This window comes from Entelurus aequoreus, linkage group LG05, assembly GCF_033978785.1.
Source record: "Entelurus aequoreus isolate RoL-2023_Sb linkage group LG05, RoL_Eaeq_v1.1, whole genome shotgun sequence".
Taxonomy (NCBI): domain Eukaryota; kingdom Metazoa; phylum Chordata; class Actinopteri; order Syngnathiformes; family Syngnathidae; genus Entelurus; species Entelurus aequoreus.
In genome coordinates, this window is record NC_084735.1 from 66,992,655 (window position 1) to 67,019,219 (window position 26,565).

At 40.5% G+C, this 26,565-nt stretch overlaps 1 protein-coding gene across 1 annotated transcript; it reads right to left on the minus strand.

Annotated features, from left to right (window-relative positions):
* Positions 1 to 22,773: 22,773 nt before the first annotated feature.
* On the minus strand, positions 22,774 to 26,052 carry LOC133649962 (uncharacterized protein K02A2.6-like). Its single transcript, XM_062046678.1, has one exon. It carries the CDS (start codon positions 26,044 to 26,046, stop codon positions 22,774 to 22,776), a length of 3,273 nt encoding a protein of 1,090 aa, XP_061902662.1. The 5' UTR covers positions 26,047 to 26,052.
* Positions 26,053 to 26,565: the final 513 nt, after the last annotated feature.

Consider the following 26,565-nt stretch of genomic DNA (forward strand, 5'->3'; position numbering starts at 1 on the left):
AATTAACTTAGGATTTAATGGCAGCAACACATTGCAAAAAAGTTGGCAGAGAGGCATTTTTACCACTGTGTTACATGGCCTTTCCTTTTAACAACACTCAGTAAACATTTGGGAACTGAGGAGACCAATTTTTGAAGCTTTTCAGGTGGAATTCTTTCCCATTCTTGCTTGATGTACAGCTTAAGTTGTTCAACAGTCCGGGGTCTCCGTTGTGGTATTTTAGACTTCATGATGCGGCACACATTTTCAATGGGAGACAGGTCTGGACTACAGGCAGGCCAGTCCAGTACCCGCACTCTTTTACTATGAAGCCACGCTGTTGTAACACGTGCAGAATGTGGCATGGCATTGTCTTGCTGAAATAAGCAGGGGCGTCCATGAAAAAGACGTTGCTTGGATGGCACCATATGTTGCTCCAAAACCTGTATGTACCTTTCAGCATTAATGGTGCCTTCACAGATGCGTAAGTTACCCATGCCTTGGGCACTAATAAACCCCCATACCAGCACAGATGCTGGCTTTTCAACTTTGCGCCTGTAACAGTCCGGATGGTTCTTTTACTCTTTAGTCCAGAAGACACGACGTCTAACCTGACTCTCGCCAGATCCTTGTCGTTCGCTGAGCTCCACACATGAATCTGGTACTTCTCAATAGGAGATGTATTTCAGAAGGTGGGGCCTTGTAAAATAAATCCTTGTATGTGATTGGATAAACCACTTGTCCGTTATCTTGAATGACGTGCTACTTCAACCACTCACATCCAAATCAACTTGTGACGCTGATGAGAGCGACGCTGGGAAATCCAAACCCGGTCGGAAGAAGAGCCAAAACATCCTTGCCACCAATAAATGCCTTCAAAACCCTTCTCTGTTCATCTTTTATATAATTAATATTTGATCGATGTCGCAAAACAGTTGCAATAGCAGAATCAATGTCAGCACACGACTCCTCGCTCCGTGCCGCCATTGTTGTTTGAATCAAACAGTCCCTTCGGCGCTACGTCACATCTATGAAGTCCTGCCCGGCGATCCTGATTGGTTCATTATTTTTTGCTATCTGGAAAGAGTTTGCAATGCCTTCGAGCCCAGATCCTTGTGTTGAGCTCAGTGAACAACAAGGATCTGGCGAGAGTCAGGTTACACAACGTCCACAGTTTCCAAAAACTATTTGAAATGTGGACTCGTCAGACCACAAAACACTTTTCCACTTTGCATCAGTCCATTTTAGTCGAGTTTGGGCCCAGCGAAGCCGGCGGCGTTTCTGGGTGTTGTTGATAAATGGCTTTCGCTTTGCATAGTACAGTTTTAACTTGCACTTACAGATGTAGCGACGAACTGTAGTTACTGACAATGGTTTTCTGAAGTGTCCCTGAGCCCATGTGGTGATATCCTTTACACACTGATGTCACTTTTTGATGCAGTACCGCCTGAGGGATCGAAGGTTACGGGCATTGCCGCTTACGTGCAATGATTTCTCCAGATTCTCTGAACCTTTTGAGGATATCACGGACCGTAGATTGTGAAATCCTTAAATTCTTTGCAATAGCTGGTTGAGAAATGTTGTTCTTAAACTGTTCGACAATTTGCTCACACATTTGTTTACAAAGTGGTGACCCTCGCCCCATCCTTGTTTGTGAATGACTGAGCATTTCATGGAAGCTGCTTTTATACCCAATCATGGCACCCACCTCTTCCCAATTAGCCTGTTGCCCTGTGGGATGTTCCAAATAAGTGTTTAAAGAGCATTCCCCAACTTTATCAGTCTTTTTGGCCACTTGTGCCAGCTTTTTTGAAACCTGTTGCAGGCATCAAATTCCAAATGAGCTAATATTTGCAAAAAATAAAGTTTACCAGTTTGAACGTTAAGTATCTTGTCTTTGCAGTCTATTCAATTTAATATAAGTTGAAAGGGATTTGCAAATCATTGTATTCTGTTTTTATTGACGATTTACACAACGTGCCAACTTCACTGGTTTTGGGTTTCGTAGATACCCATAAGGGACATATGAACAACTTTGTTTTGATGTTCAATATATAATACATTTGAAACATAGTAAAAACATTAAAAAAACATTTTTATTATTGCTTTTTTATTTGATGTTTTGTTTGTTTTTGAATGTAAAATTCAACACAACTCAATGGATAACTTATTTCAATTAATGGGAAATGTGTAAACATTTTTTTATCCTTTTTTTTTTAAATGTTTATTTATTCATTTTATAGGGGGAAAAAAATAATACAAGTAATGAAAAACAGACACTCTTCCCCCCCAGGCCTGAAAAAAAAGTAAAGAAAAAAAAACAGCACCAATGTTTTTAAAATAATTTAATTAGTTTTTTAAGTTAAAATGTTTCAGTCAAAATAATTTACTTTTTGTTGGAAAATATGAATAACTGTTTGAAACCAATTTAGTAGTGCCCTGTATATATTTTGCTCTCTTCACTTATTTCTATTCAATTTGTATTTCCATTTAAAAAAAACAACAAACTTCATTAAACCTTTATATAAAATACGGATAAGTCATTTGGAATTATTTGAAATAATGAATTTTTCGTTTTTCTTACTCCACTTTTTTAAATGCGTTTTCATTTCATTTTTCTGCTCATGAAATTTTAACTTTATTAATTATTAGTTGTTTCTAAAATCATTAAAAAAATGTTAAACCTTTTTTCATCCTTGTTTTCTTTTAAAGCATTGTTAAGCAACGTTAACAACAACCCAAGATAGACTTAGACTTAGACTTCCTTTTTATTGTCATTCAAATTTGAACTTTACAGTACAGATAAGAACGAAATTTTGTTACATTAGCTCATGGTAGTGCAGGATAAAAAAGCAATCAGGTGCATATATAAATAAATAAATAGGTTACTGTACAGATAAATATATTGCACTTTTCCATATGCATCCACGTTTATGGATGTATGTTATATTGTCTTTATATTCCAGCGAGTTAATCCATTTTTGGGGGGAGTTGAGAGGATAATTATGATGCGTTCAAGGGTCTTTTGGCCTGAGGGAAGAAGCTGTTACAGAACCTGGAGGTTCTGCTTCGGAGGCTGCGGCACCTCTTTTTAGAGTCCAGCAGTGAAAACAGTCCTTGGTGGGGGTGGGAGGAGTCTTTGCAGATTTTCTAAGCCCTGGTCAGACAGCGGCTTTTTGCGATCTCCTGGATAGAAGGAAGAAGAGTCCTGATCAATCAATCAATCAATCAATGTTTATTTATATAGCCCTAAATCACAAGTGTCTCAAAGGGCTGTACAAGCCACAACGACATCCTCGGTACAGAGCCCACATACGGGCAAGGAAAACTCACCCCAGTGGGACGTCAATGTGAATGACTATGAGAAACCTTGGAGAGGACCGCATATGTGGGTAACCCCCCCCCCTCTAGGGGAGACCAAAAGCAATGGATGTCGAGTGGGTCTGACATAATATTGTGAAAGTCCAACACATCAGCGAAAGTCCAGTCCATAGTGGGGCCAGCAGGAACCATCCCGAGCGGAGACGGGTCAGCAGCGTAGAGATGTCCCCATCCGATGCACAGGCTAGCGGTCCACCCCGGGTTGGGAGCAGAGTAGAAAAGAAAAGAAAAGAAACGGCAGATCAACTGGTCTAAAAAGGGAGTCTATTTAAAGGCTAGAGTATACAAATTAGTTTTAAGATGAGACTTAAATGCTTCTACTGAGGTAGCATCTCTAACTTTTACCGGGAAGGCATTCCATAGTATTGGAGCCCGAATAGAAAACGCTCTATAGCCCGCAGACTTTTTTTGGGCTCTGGGAATCACTAATAAGCCGGAGTTCTTTGAACGCCGATTTCTTGCCGGGACATATGGTACAATACAATCGTCAAGATAGGCAGGAGCTTGACCGTGTAGTATTTTATACGTAAGTAGTAAAACCTTAAAGTCGCATCTTAGGTGCACAGGAAGCCAGTGCAAGTGAGCCAGTATAGGCGTAATATGATCAAACTTTCTTGTTTTTGTCAAAAGTCTAGCAGCCGTATTTTGTACCAACTGTAATCTTTTAATGCTAGACATAGGGAGGCCCGAAAATAAAACGTTACAGTAATCGAGACGAGATGTAACGAACGCATGGATAATGATCTCAGCATCGCTTGTGGACAAAATGGAACGAATTTTAGCGATATTACGGAGATGAAAGAAGGCCGTTTTAGTAACACTCTTAATGTGTGACTCAAACGAGAGAGTTGGGTCGAAGATAATACCCAGATTCTTTACCGAGTCGCCTTGTTTAATTGTTTGGTTGTCAAATGTTAAGGTGGTTTTATTAAATAGATGTCGGTGTTGAGCAGGACCGATAATCAGCATTTCCGTTTTCTTAGCGTTGAGTTGCAAAAAGTTAGCGGACATCCATTGTTTAATTTCATTAAGACACGCCTCCAGCTGACTACAATCCGGCGTGTTGGTCAGCTTTAGGGGCATGTAGAGTTGAGTGTCATCAGCATAACAGTGAAAGCTAACACCGTATTTGCGTATGATGTCACCTAGCGGCAGCATGTAAATACTAAAGAGTGCAGGGCCAAGAACCGAACCCTGGGGAACTCCACACGTTACCTTAACATAGTCCGAGGTCACATTGTTATGGGAGACACACTGCATCCTGTCAGTAAGATAAGAGTTAAACCAAGGCAAGGCTAAGTCTGACATCCCAATACGCGTTTTGATACGCTCTAATAAAATATTATGATCAACAGTATCGAAAGCGGCGCTAAGATCAAGAAGCAGCAACATAGATGACGCATCAGAATCCATCGTTAGCAATAGATCATTAGTCATTTTTGCGAGGGCTGTCTCCGTAGAGTGATTTGCCCTGAAACCGGATTGAAAAGGTTCACAGAGATTGTTAGACGCTAAGTGTTCATTTAGCTGCTGTGCGACAATTTTTTCGAGGATTTTCGAGATAAACGGAAGGTGGTAGTTTACCATGAGGTCAGGATCGAGGTTAGGTCTTTTGAGTAGAGGATGAATAACCGCTTTTTTGAATGCTAGGGGAACAGTTCCAGAGGAAAGTGATAAGTTTATAATATTTAACACTGATGGACCTAGTAATACAAAAAGCTCCTTGATAAGTTTCCCAGGAATTGGGTCAAGTAAACATGTTGTTTGTTTTGTCCCATTTACACATTTTAACAATTCCTCCAATGTTATTTAATCAAAGAGAGAGAAACTATTTTGGAGGGCAGTGTCCGTCGTATATACAGTCGTATCTGTGTTAATAGAACCCAGTTGTAGCTGAGATGCATTGTCTTTAATCTCTTTTCTAATGACTTCAATTTTCTTATTAAAGAAATTCATAAAGTCATCTGCTGAGTGGGTGGAGCTACTGGGAGGAGTCCCTTGTTGGGTTAGCGATGCTACTGTACTAAACAAAAATTTAGGATCATTTTTGTTGAGGTGGATGAGATTTGAGTAATATTTAGCTTTAGCTGAGGTAAGCATGCGTTTATAAGTTATTAAACTATCACTCCATGCTTGATGGAAAACCTCAAGTTTAGTCGCATGCCATTTGCGTTCCAGCTTTCTACATGATAATTTCTGGGCTTTAGTTTCTTCTGTAAACCATGGGGTACGCCTTTTAGGGGCCCTTTTTAGCTTTAGCGGTGCTACACTATCAATGGTGTCGCGCAGGGCGTCGTTAAAGTTGTTAGTGAGGTTATCACTAGAGCCCACATAATTTGGGAATGGTGCCATTACCGAAGGCAGTAGGTCAGTAAGAGTCGTCGTTGTGGCAGCATTAATGTTGCAGCTGCTATAGTAGTTATTATTATTATTATTAGTTTGTTGACAATGAGTCAGAACTTCGAATTTTATAAGGTAATGATCGGACATTACTTTAGTGTACGGGAGTATCGTAACTTTAGAGGTGGTGACACCCCTGACAAGCACTAGATCTATCGTATTACCGTTGCGATGCGTGGGTTCATTTATTATTTGTGTAAGACCACAGCTATCAATTATAGTCTGGAGCGCCACGCATGGAGGGTCCGATGGGGTATTCATATGGATATTAAAGTCCCCCATTATGATTATATTGATGATCTTTTCCGCCGTCCTCACCACTCTCTGCAGAGACTTCCAGTCTGAGGCACTGCAGGCTCCAGTCCAGACAGAGATGCTGTTGGTCAGCAGGCTCTCTATAGTGCCTCTGTAGAATGTGGTGAGAATGGGGGGAGGGAGCTGTGCTCTTTTCATTCGACGGAAAAAGTGCATGCGCTGCTGAGCTCTTTTTACAAGAGCTCCAGTTTGTAGGGACCAGGTCATATTGTCAGTTATCTGCACCCCCAGGTTCTTGGTGCTGCTTACCATCTCCACCGCTGTGCCGTTGATGTAGAGTGGAGCGTGGCTGGAATGGTGCTTCCTGAAGTCAACGATGATCTCCTTGGTCTTGTCGACATTCAGGACCAGGTTGTTGGTTCTGCACCAGTCAACCAGATGTTTCACCTCTTCCCTGTAGTCCATGTCGTTGTTGTCACGGATGAGGCTCACTACTGTCATGTCGTCCGCATACATCACAATGTGGTTAGTAGTGGACCTGGCGCAGCAGTCATGGGTCATCAACGTGAACAGCAGCGGACTCAGGACGCAGCCCTGGGGGGAGCCGGTGCTCAGGGAGATGGCACTGGAGGTGTTGTTGCCCACTCTCACAGATTGGGGTCTGTCTGTGAGGAAGTCAAGCAGCCAGTTGCATAGGGGGGTACTGAATCCAAGGTTTGCTCACCAAGTGCTGCAGGATGATGGTGTTGAATGCTGAGCTGAAGTCCAGAAACAACATCCGCACGTGTGTGTCCTTTCCTTCTAGATGTTCTAAGCTCAGGTGGAGTGCAGAGGAGATGGCGTCCTCTGTGGAGCGGTTAGGGCGATAAGCAAACTGGTATGGGTCGAATGTGGGGGGAAGTCTGGAGACAGCCTCTCGAAGCACTTCATTATGATGGGGGTGAGTGCAACGGGGCGATAATCATTGAGGGAGGAGATTGTGGGTTTTTTAGGCACTGGAATGATTGTGGCCGTCTTAAAACATGTTGGTACCACAGCCTGGGTCAGCGAGATGTTGAAGATGTCTGTGAGAACCCCAGCCAGCTGGTCTGCACATCCCTTAAGCACCTTGCCCGGAATGTCATCAGGTCCCGATGCTTTCCGGCGTTCACTCTCCTCAGGCTTTTCCGGACATCCGCTATGTCCAGGTTGAGCGGCTGCTCATCAGGGCAAGGGATGGATTTTCTCGCCGGAGTGGTGTTAAGTGCCTCAAACCTCGCAAAGTAGTTGTTAAGGTCATTTAGGAAGCTGATACTGTTGTCACAGGGACGGGGGGCAGCTTTATAGATGGGTCACAAGTCAATTTTCTTGTTTGGCCCATTGCCAGAGTAAAAAACTAAACTATTTTATGAATCAAATGCACACTTTCTTAGTCAAATGGCTGTTTGATTGATGTTTATTGTGTTAGCTTGTGTTCTTGCGCATACCTCGACATAGAAAACACACACATGTGCGGTTGGATGTCTCACTGCAGTGTGTGGACTCCTCATGTCATCAACTAGTGACACTGCAGGAACATTTGTGTGTTGTCGCCCTGACAACGTTGACATTTTGCTTTTGTCACATTATTACACGGTGATGCTAAGTGGACTTAACATTCATGCAGGGTCCTTCTAAGCTTGATGTGTTGTGTTAGTGTAGTGGATTGTCCGAAGCTTAAACAGGCAACAAAAGTAGTTTAGTACAACACATTTATTTAACCATTATCAGAAGTGCAGGTTGAATTAAGCTGGCCGTGCAGACAGACCACATGTTACTCCGGAGCCAACAAGACACACACAAGCCAAAATCACTGTCGAGTTCCGGTCTTCTGCCATTTTTTATATGTCTTTTGTGCGTCATTGTTCCTTATCGAGTGCATCAATGTCTTGCTGTTATCCCTATCTGTTCCATAACAACTCGAATCCTTTAGACAGTCAACACATTCTGTAGACAGGTTGGCACGACTTAACATTCACTTTTGTCCCACTGGCACAGAATAGGAGAGAAATCAAATGAGCGTACATTCCCATTAGACATGCAATATAGGTCAAAGGTCAGAAATTCTACTACATACCCGCCTTCCAGGGTCTTAAGACCCTGGACCAAAACAATTTCTGATGTAGACCACTAAGTTAACTACAGATAGAGGCAAAAACCTCAATGTTTTTATACGAAGCAAAAATTCCGTCTATGACCCTCCTTCAGAGCGATCGCTGTTACCAGCCTGCAGTAAAACCATCTCACAGAACACAACTAGTGGCCTACCCTTTGATTTAGTAAAGGAATAACAAATACTTTGATCATGAACATCATTGAACATAAATAGATGAATGTATATAGACTTATGACTGTAAGACATTTGCAAAAATATTTTTCCCGGCATTTGCAATGGATGTAGTTACCAATATTGTTAATTTTCAATTGATTTTGAACACACAACTGAATTTCGTATGAGTCCATGTTCGATTAGAGCTCGTATAGATGGCTCGGTGGTGCCTCAGGCTGGTGGCCTGCCGACACCTCGTTGGGCTTTTGGCTGCCTTGGTGAAGAAAGAGATCCACTCAAACAGTCTGTCTCTCTTTGGGGTGTGGTTCAGTCCATTGGGCAGACTGTTCAGTGGCATGTGCGCGCTGGCCGCTTTGGGGAAAACTCAGGTAGAGTTGGAGCTGTGGGGGCTTTGGGGAAGGCTGGGGTAGAGTATGGGGCGTGGGGGCTTTGGGGAAGGCCCTCGGCTTGCTTCAAGGCCTCCTTCCACAGCTGCTGGAGTCCCGACGGACACATATTGGCTGGCAACCTTAGTCGTTCTCGTCATCGCTGGCAAGGTGTTGTCTCTCCTCTTGGTTCCTTCCAGTCAGGTATTGGGTGTTGGTCCTGGATTGGCTTTGACCGTGCCCCTCTTAGCGAGTGCAAGGGAATCTGGAGTGGCTGCTTTCATCCTCAAATCTGCACAGAGGAACTGGCACACAAATTCTACATTTTGCAAACTTACCATTTTGGTCTCATGGTCTTTCCACCTTCCTAGGAAGCTGCTGGTCCTGAGAAGTGCTGATCTTGTGACTGAAGAAGATTAACCTGTTTTCTTAAAATAGGTGCCGTTGTTTGACCTAATCTTTTTGGGGAAACCATGTCGGGATATTAGATCATTCACAAAACATTTAATTACTGAATTGGCACCCTCCTTTGAGGTTGGGGTTGCTTCCGCCAACCACTGCAATTGTCAATCTAAATCATTACGTTCCTTTATCCTTGTACCGGATTGATCATATCGATTAAATAAAACCTCAACACGCTCAAACTTGACCCAATCCAAACTCACCTCCCCCCTCTGTCCCTCTCACAGGGACAGTGTTAGTTGTAGTAATAGTAATAGTAATAGTAGTAGTAGTATTAGTAGTTTTAGAAACATCCAAGAAAAAGAAAAGACAGCTGATAGTCAAGTGCAGCAAGAACAGAGGCGGAGGACAGGTCATGTTTGAGGTCACTGTTCGCTTTTGCAATAGTACTTTGATATTTTACAACACCCAGTGAATTATTGTGGCCTCAATAATTCACTAAATAGTTGTATTTAATTTAGTCTATCTATGATGGGACAATGCACAGAAACATTAAGTTCAGAAACAGATATGTTCTGTACCAGATTATATCTAAATAACTACTTTCCATCTGTAGTCCCTGGCTACCTAAATTAAAGGGATCCAAAAATCAAGCAATAAAATTATGACACTAATTAATCATAATAAATATATACATTCATAATAATCAATAATTAATCAAAAAATAATCATACTGTAGCATGTAATCAGATTAAGAGAAGTCCTAAAATGCCCCTTCATGGACACATACTTACCATACAATACAACCACACCTTATTTACATCATCACACAAAGACAATACATGCTTTTGTTCACATCTGTCATCATTCGTAACAACAACCAAGATTTTAACAGCCATACCTCAAAATTTACACCAAAAATGCTCTCATGGATAAATATAATACTCACTAAATTGATGTGTCAACATAATGCCCCTCTTAGTGACCGTCTGAGCAACCTTGATTGCTCCAAAGCCACTTTTTAATTTCAAATTTTCTATTCCTTTTGTTATAACGTGGAGAAGGCTAATTGGTCTGTACATGTTCTGGTCTTCTTTATTTCCTGCTTTATGGATTTAATTATAGTAGCAGTTTCTCGACGTGGTAGGGAAAGTGTTTTCCGTTAGTGATTTATTTATCAATCGTTGTTATACGAGCAATAATACAATCCTTATATGTTTTTAGGAAGATAGTGTCCAACCCATATATATATATATATCTAGATCGTGAGTCTGATAATGCAGTGAAGATTTTGTTTAACTTTGTTTCATTTGTTAATTCTAAAATTAGTCCATCCTGAATAAATGACAATTATTTGTACTGATTTTGAGGGACTTTTTATTCAGGGTTTGTACAGACTGGATGAAATGTTCATTAAAATTATTAGTTATGTCCAGACTGTCTGCGATAGTAGCGCCATTGATATTTAATGTTATAGTGTTGTTTCTTGTTTGCTCTCTTTCCGTAAGTTTGTATCTGGTTTTCCATAACTCTCTATTGTTCCTTTTTGCAGCTTTGATTAATTCTAAGTGAAAGTCAGCCTTAGACTTCCGCATAAACATTGTAACTTTTGTTCCTCCAAACTTTTAAATCATACGATCTGTATTTAGACCTGTTTTAATTGCTCTTATGAGAGCTGAGTCCTCATGTCTTTATTAGAATCCAAATTGTTTTATTAATCCAATGGTATTTTTATTTTACACTCTTCTTTCTGGTTTTGTATTTGTGTATTTACAGATGTTCTCTTTGATTTTTGTCATCCAATTGTAATTCTAGTAGGGCTGCTTATCATTTGTATCATGTAGAAGCCGTTTATAATATCCTTAAGTTTCTTTCTTCGTGTTTTATTTAACCAGTCCAGATTAACGTCCCCCATGACGTTACTTCTTTCATACTATGCTGTTTGAGGATGTCTGAAAATGAATCAAGAAAAATGTCTTTAGCTGTGGTCGGTCGGTATACTACAATTACCTCGAAATATATTTCTGAGGAAAATGTGATTTTAATTTCAACATACTCAAATTGATCTACTTTTAATGTTTCCCTTTCATAAATCATAATTCCTCCCCCCTTTGTCACTCGATCTGTCTTTTCTGTAATCTTGTCCCCCGGGACATTAATTAGAACGAAAGGTGTTGTGGGTTTTAACCATGTCTCTGATAGACAAGGTAATCCGGATTAGAGTCTGACAGTAACTGCTGTATTTGTTCAGTATGTTTCCTGTGGTAGAAAGTTTAATAATGCGGACACGTTTGTTACTGAATACTTTCTACCGACTTCTGTCTCTCTGCGACTTTGTGTATGTAATAAGCAACTACAATTATTTGATATGCTTAAATTTTGTTTTAGCTCAGCTGTTGTGTAGCTGCTAGCTCCTTGTAGCCTACAGCAGGAGTGTCCAAATTGCAACCAATAGCTATGTTTTTAACAGACAACCGAAATAATTGAAAATGTGGTATTTGCGTATCGGTTTAATCAGCGGCAGCTATGCCCTGTTTTATCATTTGACCTACATTTTTGGTTTCGTAGGCAGGACAGAGAGCAAAGGAACAATGTGGGTCATTAGTTGTCCATCTTATACCATTCTAATTGTTGTAAGGATAGTTCACATGAGCGGCCATACCTTGAGTCCCACCATATATAAGAGTCAAAAGGCTCCTATTATGAGTCGTCTAATTGGTGTTCATACACTTTGGCGGTTTGGGTGGCAGGGCACACGGACGCACCTCAGTCAGCTAGTGCTAGGACAGTTGGAGCAGTCCCCGTCCTCCACTCGTTCCTGGGAGGCGTCCACAGTAGTTGTCAGCTGATGTCGTGCTGTCAGGCAACATCAGGAAGTTCCTTCTGTGCGGTATTGAATTGTCAGGGCACAGTTCGTAAGCAGGTCATTACAAGGTGTGTGCAGGTTGACCACAAAGGAATGCTTCAAAGATTGTGTTGAACATTGTCCGTTGACACTTATGTCCAGCAGGGGTCTGTTTGTATCCTGCTGTTCGTCCTGCTGTCACACCTGTATTTTTTGTGAGCATGTTCTGGCTACAACTTTGGAGCTTGTCTTGTTCAGAGAAGTTGGCAGTCCCCCGGCTGCATATCCTTTCCACCCTCGCTTGACCTAGCACAACCGTGGCTACCACCCAAGTCCGTCTGTATGGTTTTACGTTTTGTTGAGGTTTTTTCCTCCAGAATTTGGAACTCAAAACATGTACACCCATCGTTTTCATATCCTCTCGGTTAGTTCAATTTGCATATCACGTTTTAAAATTACAGTCTTAACTATCCCATTAATTGCTAATCAAAAACCTTAATTCAAAGATTATACGTACTACTTCATGCGTATTTAAGTACCCTTTTAATTCACTTAAAGATTATGTATAAGTTAATTTAAACTATCATTTGTCTATCAGTAGGCGCGAGCAAGCTGTCATGCTTGCACTCTGACCTCCCGCTGTGCGTGATACTCTCCAAAACAAAGCAATGTTTTTATTCACGTTTCTCCTTATCTTTCAGCTAAATCTTTTATTCTTTTAACTTTTAACGTCCGCACTGTGTTTATTTTTATTGTCTGCATTTTAATTTTGCTTTTATTTTCTTTCATTTCACTTTGTTGCATGAAAAACGCCACACAAACAAAGCTGCATATCCTTGCCTTGCCCGTCTCCGACTGGTTATCCAACCTAGTCACAACAAACACAAGGCCATGCTCTAAGCGCCAGCCCTAATCACCCTTCTCCTCTTTTTTTTTAAACACTTTACATATCGGCTCTTATTCTAATTATTAATGTAGGCTGTTATTTGTAATTATTATTCAACACTATTCACAGCAAACAGTTGTAAAGTTATAGTTATTCGCATTATACTCTCAAAATCTATAGCTAACTGAAAGCTGTTGAGATTTGGTTTGCCTCCTTCATCTCAGTGGCCTAGTGGTTAGAGTGTCCGCCCTGAGATCGGCAAGTCGCAAGCTCAAAACCCCGGCCGAGTCATACCAAAGACTAAAAAAAATTTTGGGAGCCAAATCACCAAAAACGATTCCCGGGCGCATGGTATGGTGCACTGCAATGTCCAAATAAAACTATAAATTACTCCAAACCAAAATGTCAGACTGCACTTCAAAGTTACCTGACTTAAACTTACTTTTATTAAATTGATTTCCAAACTAACCACCACCACAGCAGACATCTTCCTCAATCCTATCCCAATACTCCCATAAATTAGAAAGGTGTTTCACAACAGTGGTTAAGTAGTTATTTTAAGTAATAGATCTCAATATGTAGAAATTAATAAGACTAAATTTGCCCTAGTGTGTGAATGTTGTCTGTCTATCTATCTGTGTTGGCCCTGTGATGAGGTGGCGACCTGTCCAGGGTGCAAAGTCAAATTGTGAAACAAAAATTAAAGTTGAATCAAGTGGAAATTGACAGAGTATATGAACTACATTCTTGAGAATAGTAATTGATCATTAATATGTTGGAAGCCGCATATTGAACATATTAAAGAAAATATCCAAATCCATTGCTATTCGGTATAAAGTTAAACACATGCTGAATAAGAAATGTCTGCACATGTTATATTATTCATTTATTTTTCCATATGTAATATTGTTTTGAAGTTTGGGGAAATGTTTATAGAAGAAATATAGACCCAATACTTAAAATTAAAAGGCTCATTTCAATATTACACAAAGCATTATTATTATGATTATACCAATCTATTTTTTATAAGTCATAATGTGTTAAATGTTCAGATAATTTAATTTTAAAACAATGGCAATTATGTTTCTGAGTAAAGAACAACAGCCTTCCAGTTTGTATTCTTAGCTTGTTTACATTATGAGGAGAAAACTATCATTTATGGGGGATATTGATTTTTGAAATAGGTCAAGTAAAATATAAATAAAAACACAAATGTATTTCAGTTTTAGGAGTTAAATGATGGACCATCCTCAGTGATGAGCTGAACACATGTAGTTTTTTGTTATGGTTTTGGAGACCCTTGAAAAGTAAAGTTTTTTGAACATTATAAAATATAGTAACAATTACTTTCATCTTTTAACGTTGATGTTCCAGGTAATTTAATGTTCAGTAATTGTATATCATAGGCCAATATAAGCTTTGGCTTCTGCCTATTCTTTTTCCGGTCATTCTTTTTTCTTTTCTTTGCTGTGTGTAAATGTGTATGATTGTTACTATGTCTAATTTACTGTTAAACTGCTCACACAAATTGGTTGATGGTTGATTATATGACCAAAATAAACTTATTTCATCTATTCATTCATTATCTATCGCACTCATAGTTTTATTCCATTTTGCATGTAATTATTCCTATTGATTTCTTCCCCTTTCACTCAAACAACTAAACAAACAATTAAACAAACTTGCAGCTAACCACAATCAACAGCATACCATTTACGAATACCTTCATTTGTCACTTTCTCATCTTTTCTTCACTTTCGTTTTCCTTTACAAACAACATCCTGTATCCATCTCTTCCTTACACTTCACACAATGTTTCTATTTTCTGTTCTCCTAGAAACCATTCACATAACGTAAGGTTATAAACATCCTTTCCCCATATTTTCTCAAACCATCCTCTTCACCCTCAATCTGTTTTTTCACCTGCTCTCTCTTCCTCTCTCTCTCACTTTCTCTCCTTCTCTCACAATACAAACACAATAATCCAAAATAATCAGTCTTATAAAATAATTTTAGCTTTAGATATGATTTAGGGCAGTGGTTTTCAACCTTTTTTCCCAGTAAAACAAAAAAAATACAGCATAATGTCATCATTTTCTGATTTATTAAATTGTATAACAGTGCACCATTTTGCACATTTGTTGTGGTCTTACTTGACTTATTTGGACAAAAAAATATAAGAATAACTAAAACGTTTTAAAAATTAAACAAATGATTCAATTATAATAAAGATTTCTATACATATAATCAATCATCAACCTTCTTTGGATATTGTAATAGAGATCCATCTGGGCTCGTGAACTTAATTCTAAATATTTATTTTGTTGAAGAATTATTCATCTATAATTATATTTATAAAGGATTTTGAATTGTCGCTATTTTAAAATATTTTAAATCTCAGGTACCCTTTGGTATACCTTCAAGTACCCCCCTTTTTTGTCCAGGCGGAAACACCATATCCTCCTTTGAGAACTACTGGTTTAGCCTATAAAAAATCCTTTGTCTCATACATCATTAGACTGAAAAACTCCTCTTTGGGGGGGCTAGGATGACAGGGAATGCAAAACAATAACAGTGCAATACTTTTTTATATCATGGTCGTTAATGCCTAGTTTTTCTTATTTTACTGTTCTATTTTTATTCTCCTTGTAATATTTTTCTATTTTGTTTCCATTTATACCCTTATTAGTTACTGTTTACTTTTTACTTCTTCTTCCTGAGGGAACTCTCCTGAAGGAATCAATAACGTGTTATCTGTCTAACTATCTATCTATTACTAACCCGAGCACAATTCATGACGTCATGCTCATCTTGCAGACAGTTATTTCCATTTAGTTTTATTCTCTACATGTAATTCTACATGCACCAATGTCACATAGAAATTTGCTTTCTTTGTTTTTTATTTACATTATTATTTCTGGTTTACTTGCTGTCTGTTTACTTAAGTTCTCATATTTTGGTCTGTCTTCCTTCTGATTAGAATTTGTTTAACGCTTCTCTACGTTTTGTTTTGACAATGGCGCTGAGTGTTGGCGACGCTTATCTGTATTTCTTCAGACTCTATGTTTCACAGTTTGCATAGATACCCCTAGATGTTTTAGAATATAAATGTAACTTTTATTTTATTGTGTGTTTATTCCTAAAAAAAAATTAAAATGTCAATGTATAATCAATTTATCTTTATCAAATTTAAATTCAATATTATTAATTTATTTGTTGTATAACTATTAATTCAAAGTTACAGTGTGTCCTAATCTATGATGTGTGTGTTTGTCGCAACTTCCCACAGGAACTGTATGGATCAGCAGAGCATCAAGGCTGTACCAAAAAAGTATACTAAACATATAAATGAATGATGAATTAAACAATGTTTCAATGTCCCACAATCCGTATTTATTTATTGATATTTAAACGTGTAATTTTCCATATATCTATTATTTTACTGGACTTAGCAGGCACCTACTACTAGCACACTCTACAGACCGAGAATAACTGTTCAACCACACTTAGTAATGCCAAGCTAGATGCTAACTTAGCCTTACTATGCCTCAGTAAGCAAACTTTTGCTAACCTAGCCCAATGCTATGCCAACCCAATGCTAACCTAGCTCAATGCTATGCTAACACAATGCTAACCTAGCTCAATGCTAACAGTGTCACTCCTCTTCGAACCAATGCCTCACGCAGCTGTCACTCACACAGCCTCGTCACACGCACACACTCTTATCTCAAAATGTCTCCCAGCTCAGACTCCTTTTTTAAAATGTTTTTTAATTTTTTATATGCGTCACACAGTCACTCACACACAGAGAATTTACCAGCGAGCAAGAGCCTTTTTTCCCGTACTCAAAATGTCTGTGTGTAAAACAACTGTAATATCGCACAGTCACAATCACCAGTATAGTTAAAAACAAATTCAAATGACTGGAATTCGCTCGCAGCGCCCAAGAGGGGGAGCCTCCCTGCTTAGGCTGCTGCCTCCGCGATCCAACCTCTTAATGGGTTGTACTTGTATACCGCTTTTCTACCTTCAAGGTACTCAAAGCGCTTTGACAGTATTTCCACATTTACCCATTCACACACACATTCACACACTGATGGCGGGAGCTGCCATGCAAGGCGCTAACCAGCAGCCATCAGAGGCAAAGGGTGAAGTGTCTTGCCCAAGGACACAACGGACGTGACTAGGAAGGTAGAAGGTGGGAATTGAACCCCAGTAAAAAGCGGAAGAAAATAATTATATGGATGGATCATTCACTCATGTGTTTTCTGTACATAACTTTGTCTATTTTCTCACACGCACACACATACCCGACAATTTCCCAACTTTTACAGATAGCTGGGCTGTGAGAAAAAGCGTGAAGGGAGGTTGCGAGAGGGGGGGGGAAAGGAAGGGGGAATTAAACCAGATAAGAAACCAGGTGCTACACAAAAGTTATTAAAATACGCAGATATATATATATATAAATTTAAAAAACACACATTTTTATCCCACAAACCACGCCCCCCTGGTCCGGACCAATATAAACAACTAATGCACGCATGCTTTTGTGGAATCGGCCGTCTCATATCACAAAAACCAGGTTCCATCATTGCTCATAAAACGGCGATTAACCCGTTTCATTGGAGCAACACCTGCGTTATCCCTGACCAACACGGAAAAACCTGGCCTAACGCCCAATAGGACCACTGGAAATCACCCAGCAATCCTACAGACTCGTGTCTGGTCAGTCCATACAGTTTCACCAAGTTTCACTAAAGCTCTACCATATGCAGCCCGATCAATACCTGTCTATTTGCAGCAAATTTCCAAATTTGTCGTGACAGCTATACGCTCAGTTGATCTCCTTTACCGGAGTCAATGAGCGGTCACCTGTAAGAGGCTTTTCCCACCGCTGCAGTTTCCACATAAACAGATATGTCGCACCTTCATAGACGTCATCAATTTGTATGGGTCAAATGTCACACCAGTTTAGCAACTCTTGCCTATAATTTAGCTATATCCAACTCTGACTAATCTGATGTACTTGCAGCAAGAAGTATCCTCTGCCAGCAACGACAGAGGATGAAGAGGTTAAAAGAAATGTTTCGTCTCACATAGTCTACGCTTCTACACTCCAAACCACCAAAATTCTATCAACAATCCCCTTATGTTAAAAACAAGAAATCACAAGTTTTCAACAAACACACAGACAAATGATCACATGTAAAACAACTCAATCCAACCATAATTTACCCCATTCCAGGTTGTTTTTGGAGAACCTGACTAAACCTATCTTTTATCAAAAATAGATTCAGCAATTAGTCTTTTCGATCCGGCTCTCTCCAGGCAGAAAATGTTTACACTTTAAAGCAAACTGCTTACCTTGTATTAGATGCGCGCGTGCAGCACACTGTCTGCCTGACAGAGAGAGCGGGAGCGGCTGTCGACCTGTAGCTTCTAAACCATCCTGTTCGTGACGCCAATTTGTGTAGTGGAATGTCCGAAGCTTAAACAGGCAACAAAAGTAGTTTAGTACAACAAATTTATTTACCCATTATCAGAAGTGCAGGTTGAATTAAGTTGGCCGTGCAGACAGACCACATGTTACTCCGGAGCCAACAAGACACACACAAGCCAAAATCACTGTCGAGTTCCGGTCTTCTGCCATTTTTTATATGTCTTTTGTGCGTCATTGTTCCTTATCGAGTGCATCAATGTCTTGCTGTTATCCCTATCTGTTCCATAACAACTCGAATCCTTTAGACAGTCAACACATTCTGTAGACAGGTTGGCACGACTTAACATTCACTTTTGTCCCACTGGCACAGAATAGGAGAGAAATCAAATGAGCGTACATTCCCATTAGACATGCAATATAGGTCAAAGGTCAGAAATTCTACTACATTAGTGCTGATGATGGAGTCATGGAGGAAAGCACAATGGGTGGTCTTCAAACAATTGATCTACATGGCTTCATTATAAGGCGTTATTTATGTATGTAGGGTGGGTGTGTCACGAGGAGCACTGCATCGACATCATGTCAGCCCTCCCCTGTTTGAAAATAATGTCTAAAATACTACTATGTTTACATTATGTATTAAACACATTCTGCACAGAGGGCTGATCATTGAACTCTATGATAACATTGTCCACTGTTTCCCGGGCCTAAAAGTTTCATGAGTGTTCCTGGACAACTAAAATTCAGACTCAAGTATGCATAATCCTTTTTTTAAAGAAGGTCACACTGAAGTGGGATGTGCTAGTACACCATTAAATGTGCTTTTAGGCAGCATTTTAATATTGATTTTTCTATAGTAAATGTGCACTGCTGGGAGGAAAGAACAGTTCAAATGGATGTTACTCAATCCATGTCATTAATCATTAATACAACATGGATACATACATAAGTCATATCATATATATATATATATATATATATATATATATATATATATATATATATATATATATATATATATATATATATATATATATATATATATATATATATATATATATATATATATATATATATATATATATGTGTGTGTATGTATACAGTATATATTTGTATGTATGTATGTAAAAGAAGACAAACCATTGCAAGATAAAACATACAAATACTTATTGTAATAATACAAGTCTATACATAGTAATAATAGTATTGACAGTTGTACCAACATGTATTTATTTTTTATGATTCTATTGTATTAAATGAATAGCTTAAATATGTTGATTGCTATGAATTGGAAAAGGGGTAGGGTTAAATAAGCTCTGCTTCTCCTTTTCGGACATGTAATGAGAAACTGGATTTATATACCATATTGTAACCGTATGCATGTTGGAAAACAATAAAACCATAGCCATAAATAAATACAATAACAAATTAAATATATTATTACTATTATAATTATTGTTAGTAATGTTATTGTATGAAGGTTTTTTGTTATCACTCAGCATTATAATGATATATTAATATACCTTTTTGCTTCTTTCATTATATATTTGGAACATGAAACCAAAAAACATTTAAAAATCAACAACAACCCAAAAATGATTACAGTATTATTATGATTATTATTATTAGTAATAATAATAGTAGTAATATAGGAGTAGTATAGTGGTATTAAGACCATCCTAAAGCAAATATTTCCTTCATGTTCACTTTTTTAATTTTACAAATTAAATACAATAAAATAATAGTATTTTTTATTTTATTTTTGTCTTTTTTTTTTTTTAAATAATGTATTTCTTGTTTATTATTTTCTAGTGCATATTTACCACACAAGACAAACAGAATAAAATTCCCAACGATATTAGAAAAAAATAGGTTTAGTGACTCATAAAACTAAAATAGCATTTGTAGTAACAATGTAGATTTTTCAGGGGCTATTTTTCATCTTAATCAATACATATTTTTATTAATAACATTAACAATACTTTTGTCTTAATGTATTTGTCATTTCAATTTCTAATTTTATGTTTAGATATGTGTTAGTATTTTTATTACATATTTTTGTATGCCATATATATTTAAACATTCATAAAACCTTTTTAAAGAGAGAGGTAACCTTTTTAAAGAAGTTATCAAAGGTTTCTACATCATTTGCTGTAATTGTGTTTTACTAGAATATGTATAATAAGTCCTAACACCCACCCACTCACACACACACACGCACACGCACACACACACACACACACACACACACACACACACACACACACACACACACACACACACACACACACACACACACACACACACACACACACACACACACACACACACACACACAATCTCTCCTCCTCAGTCCCCTGCACTGCAGCCCTCAACCTTGCTGCGTTAAATATTTAAAACATGAGAACAAAAAAAAAAAAACAACAACCGAAAATTATTATTCCAGTACTATTCTGATTTTTATTAGTAGTGGTAGTAGGTGATGGGCAGCGACAAGCTACATTTAGCTACGCTATAACTGCATTTTCCAGTAACTTGGCAGTAGCATAGCTACTTTTTTTAACGGGTAGCTTTTCTTTTAGTTTAGCTACTTTTAGACCCATGTAGCGAGGTAGCTTACATCAAAGCTACAAACTACAAAGAGAGAAAATGGACAGCGAATCCAGGCCCAAAAAAATATGGAGAAATTACAATGACCTGGATGAATGAGAACATCCATACATACGGAGAAAATCCATGATGATTGGTTGGTGTTCGTCTGATGAGTCACAATTGGTTAAGGTTAGTGAGAAACATTAAGGACTGGCCAATCAGAGGCAAGATAAGGCGGTTCATCGAAACTAGTAAGCAAAATCATGACAATCACACACATGTCACATGACAACGAGGGAGTCGGAGACAGAGGGACGCTTCAAGCTGACCACTCAAAAAAAAAAAGATTCTCTCCCGTGGATTATATATTTTTTTTAGTGATGAAGACGATGTGCAGGAAACCCACAATAATGCGTGTCTATAGCCATATTTAGACAAATGTATGCGTTAAAAGAAAACAATGCCCAAAACCTTAGTTTTTAGTTGTTTACTCTGTAAACCAAAATCATAACCGCTCTCTTCATCTAAGACATGGAACACAAATTTAGGAACACACATTAAGGTGATTTGAGTTTATGAAACGTTTTATTGAACATAACCATTAGCAACTATTCCCAAACAACACACAAGTCTTTTTTTTTGTCAAGATATAGATAGATCAGTGGTTCTTAACCTGGGTTCGATCGAACCCTAGGGGTTCGGTGAGTCGGGCTCAGGGGTTCGGCGGAGGTCAAGACACACCCGACTCATCGTGTAAATAAAAACTTCTCCCTATCGGCGTATGACGAATACGACAACAGCAGAAGTCAGACTGATTTGCAGGTGTGTAATTTGTTGTGAGTTTATGCACTGTGTTGGTTTTGTTCTTTGAACAAGGTGATGTTCATGCATGGTTCATTTTTGGGCACCAGTAAAAAAACATGGTAACACTTTAGTATGGGGAACATATTCACCATTAATGAGTTGCTTATTAACATGCAAATTAGTAACACATTGGCTCTTAACTAATCATTATTAAATACTTATTAATGCCTTATTCGGCATGAACCCTAACCCTCTAACCCTAACCCTAACCAAATAACTGTAAATGAGTCTTTGTTACTTAGAATATGTTCCCCTAGTGTCCAAAAAACTCTAAATTAAGTCTTTGTTACTTAGGATATGTTCCCCATTAATATTGTGGAGGGGGCTAAATTGTTATGGAAAATAATAATGTAACGTTAGGTAATTACAGTATTCCCACCTTACATTCCTCAGGGACATTTGTATTATATCTTTTAAGCAGGTGTTTTTTGTTTACATTGTTATTGCCTTCTGGTTAGCTAATGTTTGAATGCTGTTTTTTAATTTGAGCACTGCTGTGATTCGGTTAAAGATAATTATTGTATACTGACTGTTAGTATGTAACACTAACAGTCATCCTCCTATTTCACCTTATCTATGTAATCACGAGAGCCGAGTCGGGAGCTGGTGTAGACGTTAGACAGCTTTATTGCCACACGCCGAACGGAAGTTCAACCCAACATATATGAACCCACCTGGCACTCCCCCTGGTGGTCACTGGGTGTAACCATGCAGACAAAACATACAGCTCAATACACAACATCCCTCCCCACTTATTCAGATTCGCACCCACCTAAAACCACCCCTATTAACCCCAGCCTATAAAAACAGACTAGGCCATAAGCACTTAGAACGTGTGTTAAGTGCAAAATGATGCTTTGTGCGAATCGGCGGTGTAACCATAAAATACATTGAAATACCCACTTAGGGGGCTATTGTAAATAGGGAACTCAAACTTAAACACATACATGCTTACTGAGGCCGGGGGGTAGACTACCCCCGAACCTCGGAGTCAGTCAACGGGGATTATTCTGCCCCAAAACGTGACATGACTCTCTAACAACCCACGCCCCCAGTTCAGAGATTAAGGCGGTCTGGAGCTCTGGTAACCCGGAGTGGATACCTCCGGCCTGGCGCGCCAACATCCGCTCTCCGTCTGGGTGACCCTCCTGGCTTGGGGGCGACTGTCCCGGTTCCCAGAGCATCCCCTCTTGCCGGAGAAGGGGGGGGAGCAACCGGCTGGGCCCCAATTGTCAGTTCACTCGGCACAGCTGGTTGCTCTGGACCAGTGGGAACCAAAAGCGCACGGTCACCGGCTCTCATCTGCTCTGTGTGACGTCTCCAGAGTGCGCCTGCCCCCACATCCACGGAGTAGGATACCGGTCCCTCTTGTGATGCCACCAGTCCAGGCATCCACTTCTCCTCCCCCCGTCGATAATCACGCACCAGCACGGCCTCCCCCACTGCAAACCGTCTGTCCTTAGCCACCAGATCTCTGCGTTCTCGTTGGCCCTCCTGCGCCAGCTCCACCGTAGCCGACACGTTCAGCTTCACAAGGTCCAAGCGAGAGCGGAGCCGACGGCGCAGGAAGAGCATAGCCGGAGACTCACTCGTCGTCATGTGAGGCGCATTCCTGTAGCTGAGTAAAAATGCCTCCACTCGATGTTGCAGCGTAAATGTTCCCCTAGACGCTTTCAATGAACGCTTCAGCGTCTGCACAAAACGCTCTGCTTGACCGTTCGTGGCGGGGTGAAACGGCGCTGACCTTTTGTGCTTCACTCCGTTTGCCCGGAGAAATGCCCCGAACTCTGCCGCTGTGAATTGTGGCCCATTGTCACTAACCAGTGTCTCTGGTACTCCGTTGCGGGCAAACATACTCCTCAGGGCCTGTACAGTCTTCTCCGTCGTCGTCGTTTTCATCACCTGTACTTCCGGCCACTTAGAGTACGCATCTACCACCACCAAGAACATGTGTCCTTCGAACGGCCCCACAAAGTCCACATGGATCCGTTGCCATGGAGATCCCGGCCACGGCCAGGTGTGTAGTGGGGAGAGCGCCGGGTTCTTTTGGTTCCGTTGACACGTAGAGCATGTCCTGGCCTGCTGTTCAATCTGGGCGTCTAACCCCGGCCACCAGACATGGCTCCGTGCAATGGCCTTCATCTTGACCATGCCTGGGTGCCCGGCATGTAGTTCCTTCAGAAGCTGCGGTCTCAACGCTGGAGGCACCACCACTCTACTGCCCCATAGCAAACACCCCTGGATCACCGTCAGTTCGTCTCGTCGCATGTAGAAGGGTGCCAACGCGTCATTCTGCCCAACTGTTCCAACAAACTGGCCTGAAACTACCATATCTACTACCCTAGAGAGCACTGGGTCATATTTAGTTCCCTTCCTAATATCTTCACTGTCCACTGGGAGTGTCTCAAGGTGATGTACTGTCACCCTATCTACTGCGTCTGGCTTTTCCCCATGCGCTACCTGCAGTGGCAACCGTGAGAGACCATCTGCATTCCCATGATCTGCTGCTTTCCTGTATTGGATTGTGTAGTTGTGTGCCGCTAACACTAACGCCCACCGCTGCAGTCGTGCGGCCGCCATAGGTGGCGTCGCCTTACTGGGACTCAATATACTTGTCAGCGGTCTGTGATCTGTGAGTAGTGTAAAATGGCACCCGTACAAATAGGCGTGGAATTTACGTACCCCAAAAATAATTCCCAGCGCCTCCCTTTCAATCTGAGCATAATTTTGCTCTGCCTTGCTCAGTGTCCTAGAGGCAAAGGCTATGGGTCTCTCCTCACCACCGGGCATCACGTGCGAAAGTACCGCGCCCACCCCATACGGCGACGCGTCACACGCTATCCGCAGGGGCAACCTGGGGTCATAATGCGTTAGCACCTGTTCTGATTGCAAATGGTCTTTTGCTACCTTAAAGGCTTTCTCGCACTCTGGTGACCACTTCCATGCCACTCCGGTGTGCAACAGCTCATGTAACGGGCTGAGCATGGTTGCCATGTTTTTAACAAAACGCCCATAATAGTTTATCAGGCCCAAAAAAGAACGGAGCTGACTCACATTAATGGGGGCTGGGGCCTCCGCTATGGCCTTAAGCTTCTCTGGGGACTTATGTAGCCCTTTTTTATCAATGACATGCCCCAAATATTCTAATGAACTCTTGAAGAATTCACATTTCTCCTTCTGTACTCGCAAACCGAATTTTCCCAATCGGCCCAACACTGCATCTAAGTTTTTTAGGTGATCTGCATCGTTCTCCCCAGTCACCAAAATGTCGTCCAGGAAACAATGGACGTTGGGGAGGCCCTGCAACACTTGGTCCATGACTCGCTGAAAGATTGACGGCGCAGAGGTGATCCCGAAGGGAAGACGGTTATAGCAAAACATTCCCTTCTGCGTGGTAATGGTCAGATATTTACGGGAGCTTTCCTGAACCGGCAACTGTAAATATGCGTTCGCCAGATCTAATTTGCTGAAACGCTGCCCCCCTGCTAGCGATGCGAAAAGATCTTCTATCCTCGGAATGGGGTAGTGTTCAGCACAAAGCGCGGGATTCAAGGTCACTTTAAAATCTCCGCATATACGTACTTTCCCATTTTTTTTAAAAATGGGTACAATTGGAGTAGCCCATTCACTAAACTGTACTGGAGACAGTACGCCCCCCTGTTCCAAACGCTCTAATTCCTCCTCCACCTTCGGCCGAAGTGCATACGGCACCGCCCGTGCTTGGAAGAACTTCGGTTGATGCACCGGCTTGAGGGTTAACGCCACCTCAAAGCCCTTTAGTGTACCTAGACCTTCTTGGAACACCCTGGCATGGCTGTCTAGTACTGTCGCCATTGTGCGGTCTTCCTGTATGGGATGTGTAGCTCGAATAGTTTTAATCATTGTCCAATCTAACTTTACTTTTCGCAACCATTCTCGTCCAAAAAGAGAGAGAGCGTCACCCTTAACCACATACAGGGGGAGACGTGCCCGTTGTTTGTTGAGACGCACGTCTACTTTTATTACCCCCAAGGGTGTCATAACCTGCCCTGTATACGATCTCAACAGTAGGTTGGTGGTACGGAGGCGTAACTGGCTAAATTTAGCATTGTATACTTTTTCTGAAATGATCGACACTGCCGCACCTGTGTCTAACTCCATTTCTATAGTTTGTCCCTCCACTTTGGGTCTAACCCAGATAATCGCTGACGCAGCGCTATCATGTTTAACGCTTTTTTCTACCTCCACTACATGTAAGCCTCCCACCCCATCTGAATCTGTTGTCTCTGGGTCGCTGGGCTTAGTCTCCGCCTCTACCTGATCGGCCCTCTTTTTGAATTTTCCTTTCATTTTCTGTCCCTTTTTAACCCCCAAAAAATGTGTTGTCTTCGGTCCCCCTTTATCCTCCCTGCACATACGAGCTATGTGCCCCCTTTTTCCACAATTGTGGCAGGACTGGTCCTTGTAAAAACATTCCTCCATTTTGTGATTTACTCTACCACAACGAGTGCATTTACGGCCCGGTGGCAAGGAGAGAGAGACAGCGTTCACCTTCTGTGAGCTACTGAGCTGTTGAGATTCACGTGCCACTGTTTCTATTGAAACTGCTAGTTCAACTGCTCTTTGGTATGTTAAATCCTTCTCTGTTAACAGCCTCTTTTTAATCGACTCACTGTTCAACCCACACACTAACCTGTCTCTTAGTGCATCCTGCAGGTAAGCTCCAAATTCACAGTGCTCTGATAATTTTTTTAGATCTGTTACATACTGTGTAATAGTTTCCCCCTCCCCCTGATCTCTCTTATGAAATCTATATCTCTCCGCTATCACTATGGGCTTTGGGGAGAAATGTGCTTGCAACAATGTCAC

Coding starts and splice junctions, on each gene's coding strand:
- LOC133649962 (XM_062046678.1), bottom strand. CDS start 26,046: ATGAAAGGAAAATTCAAAAAGAGGGCCGATCAGGTAGAGGCGGAGACT.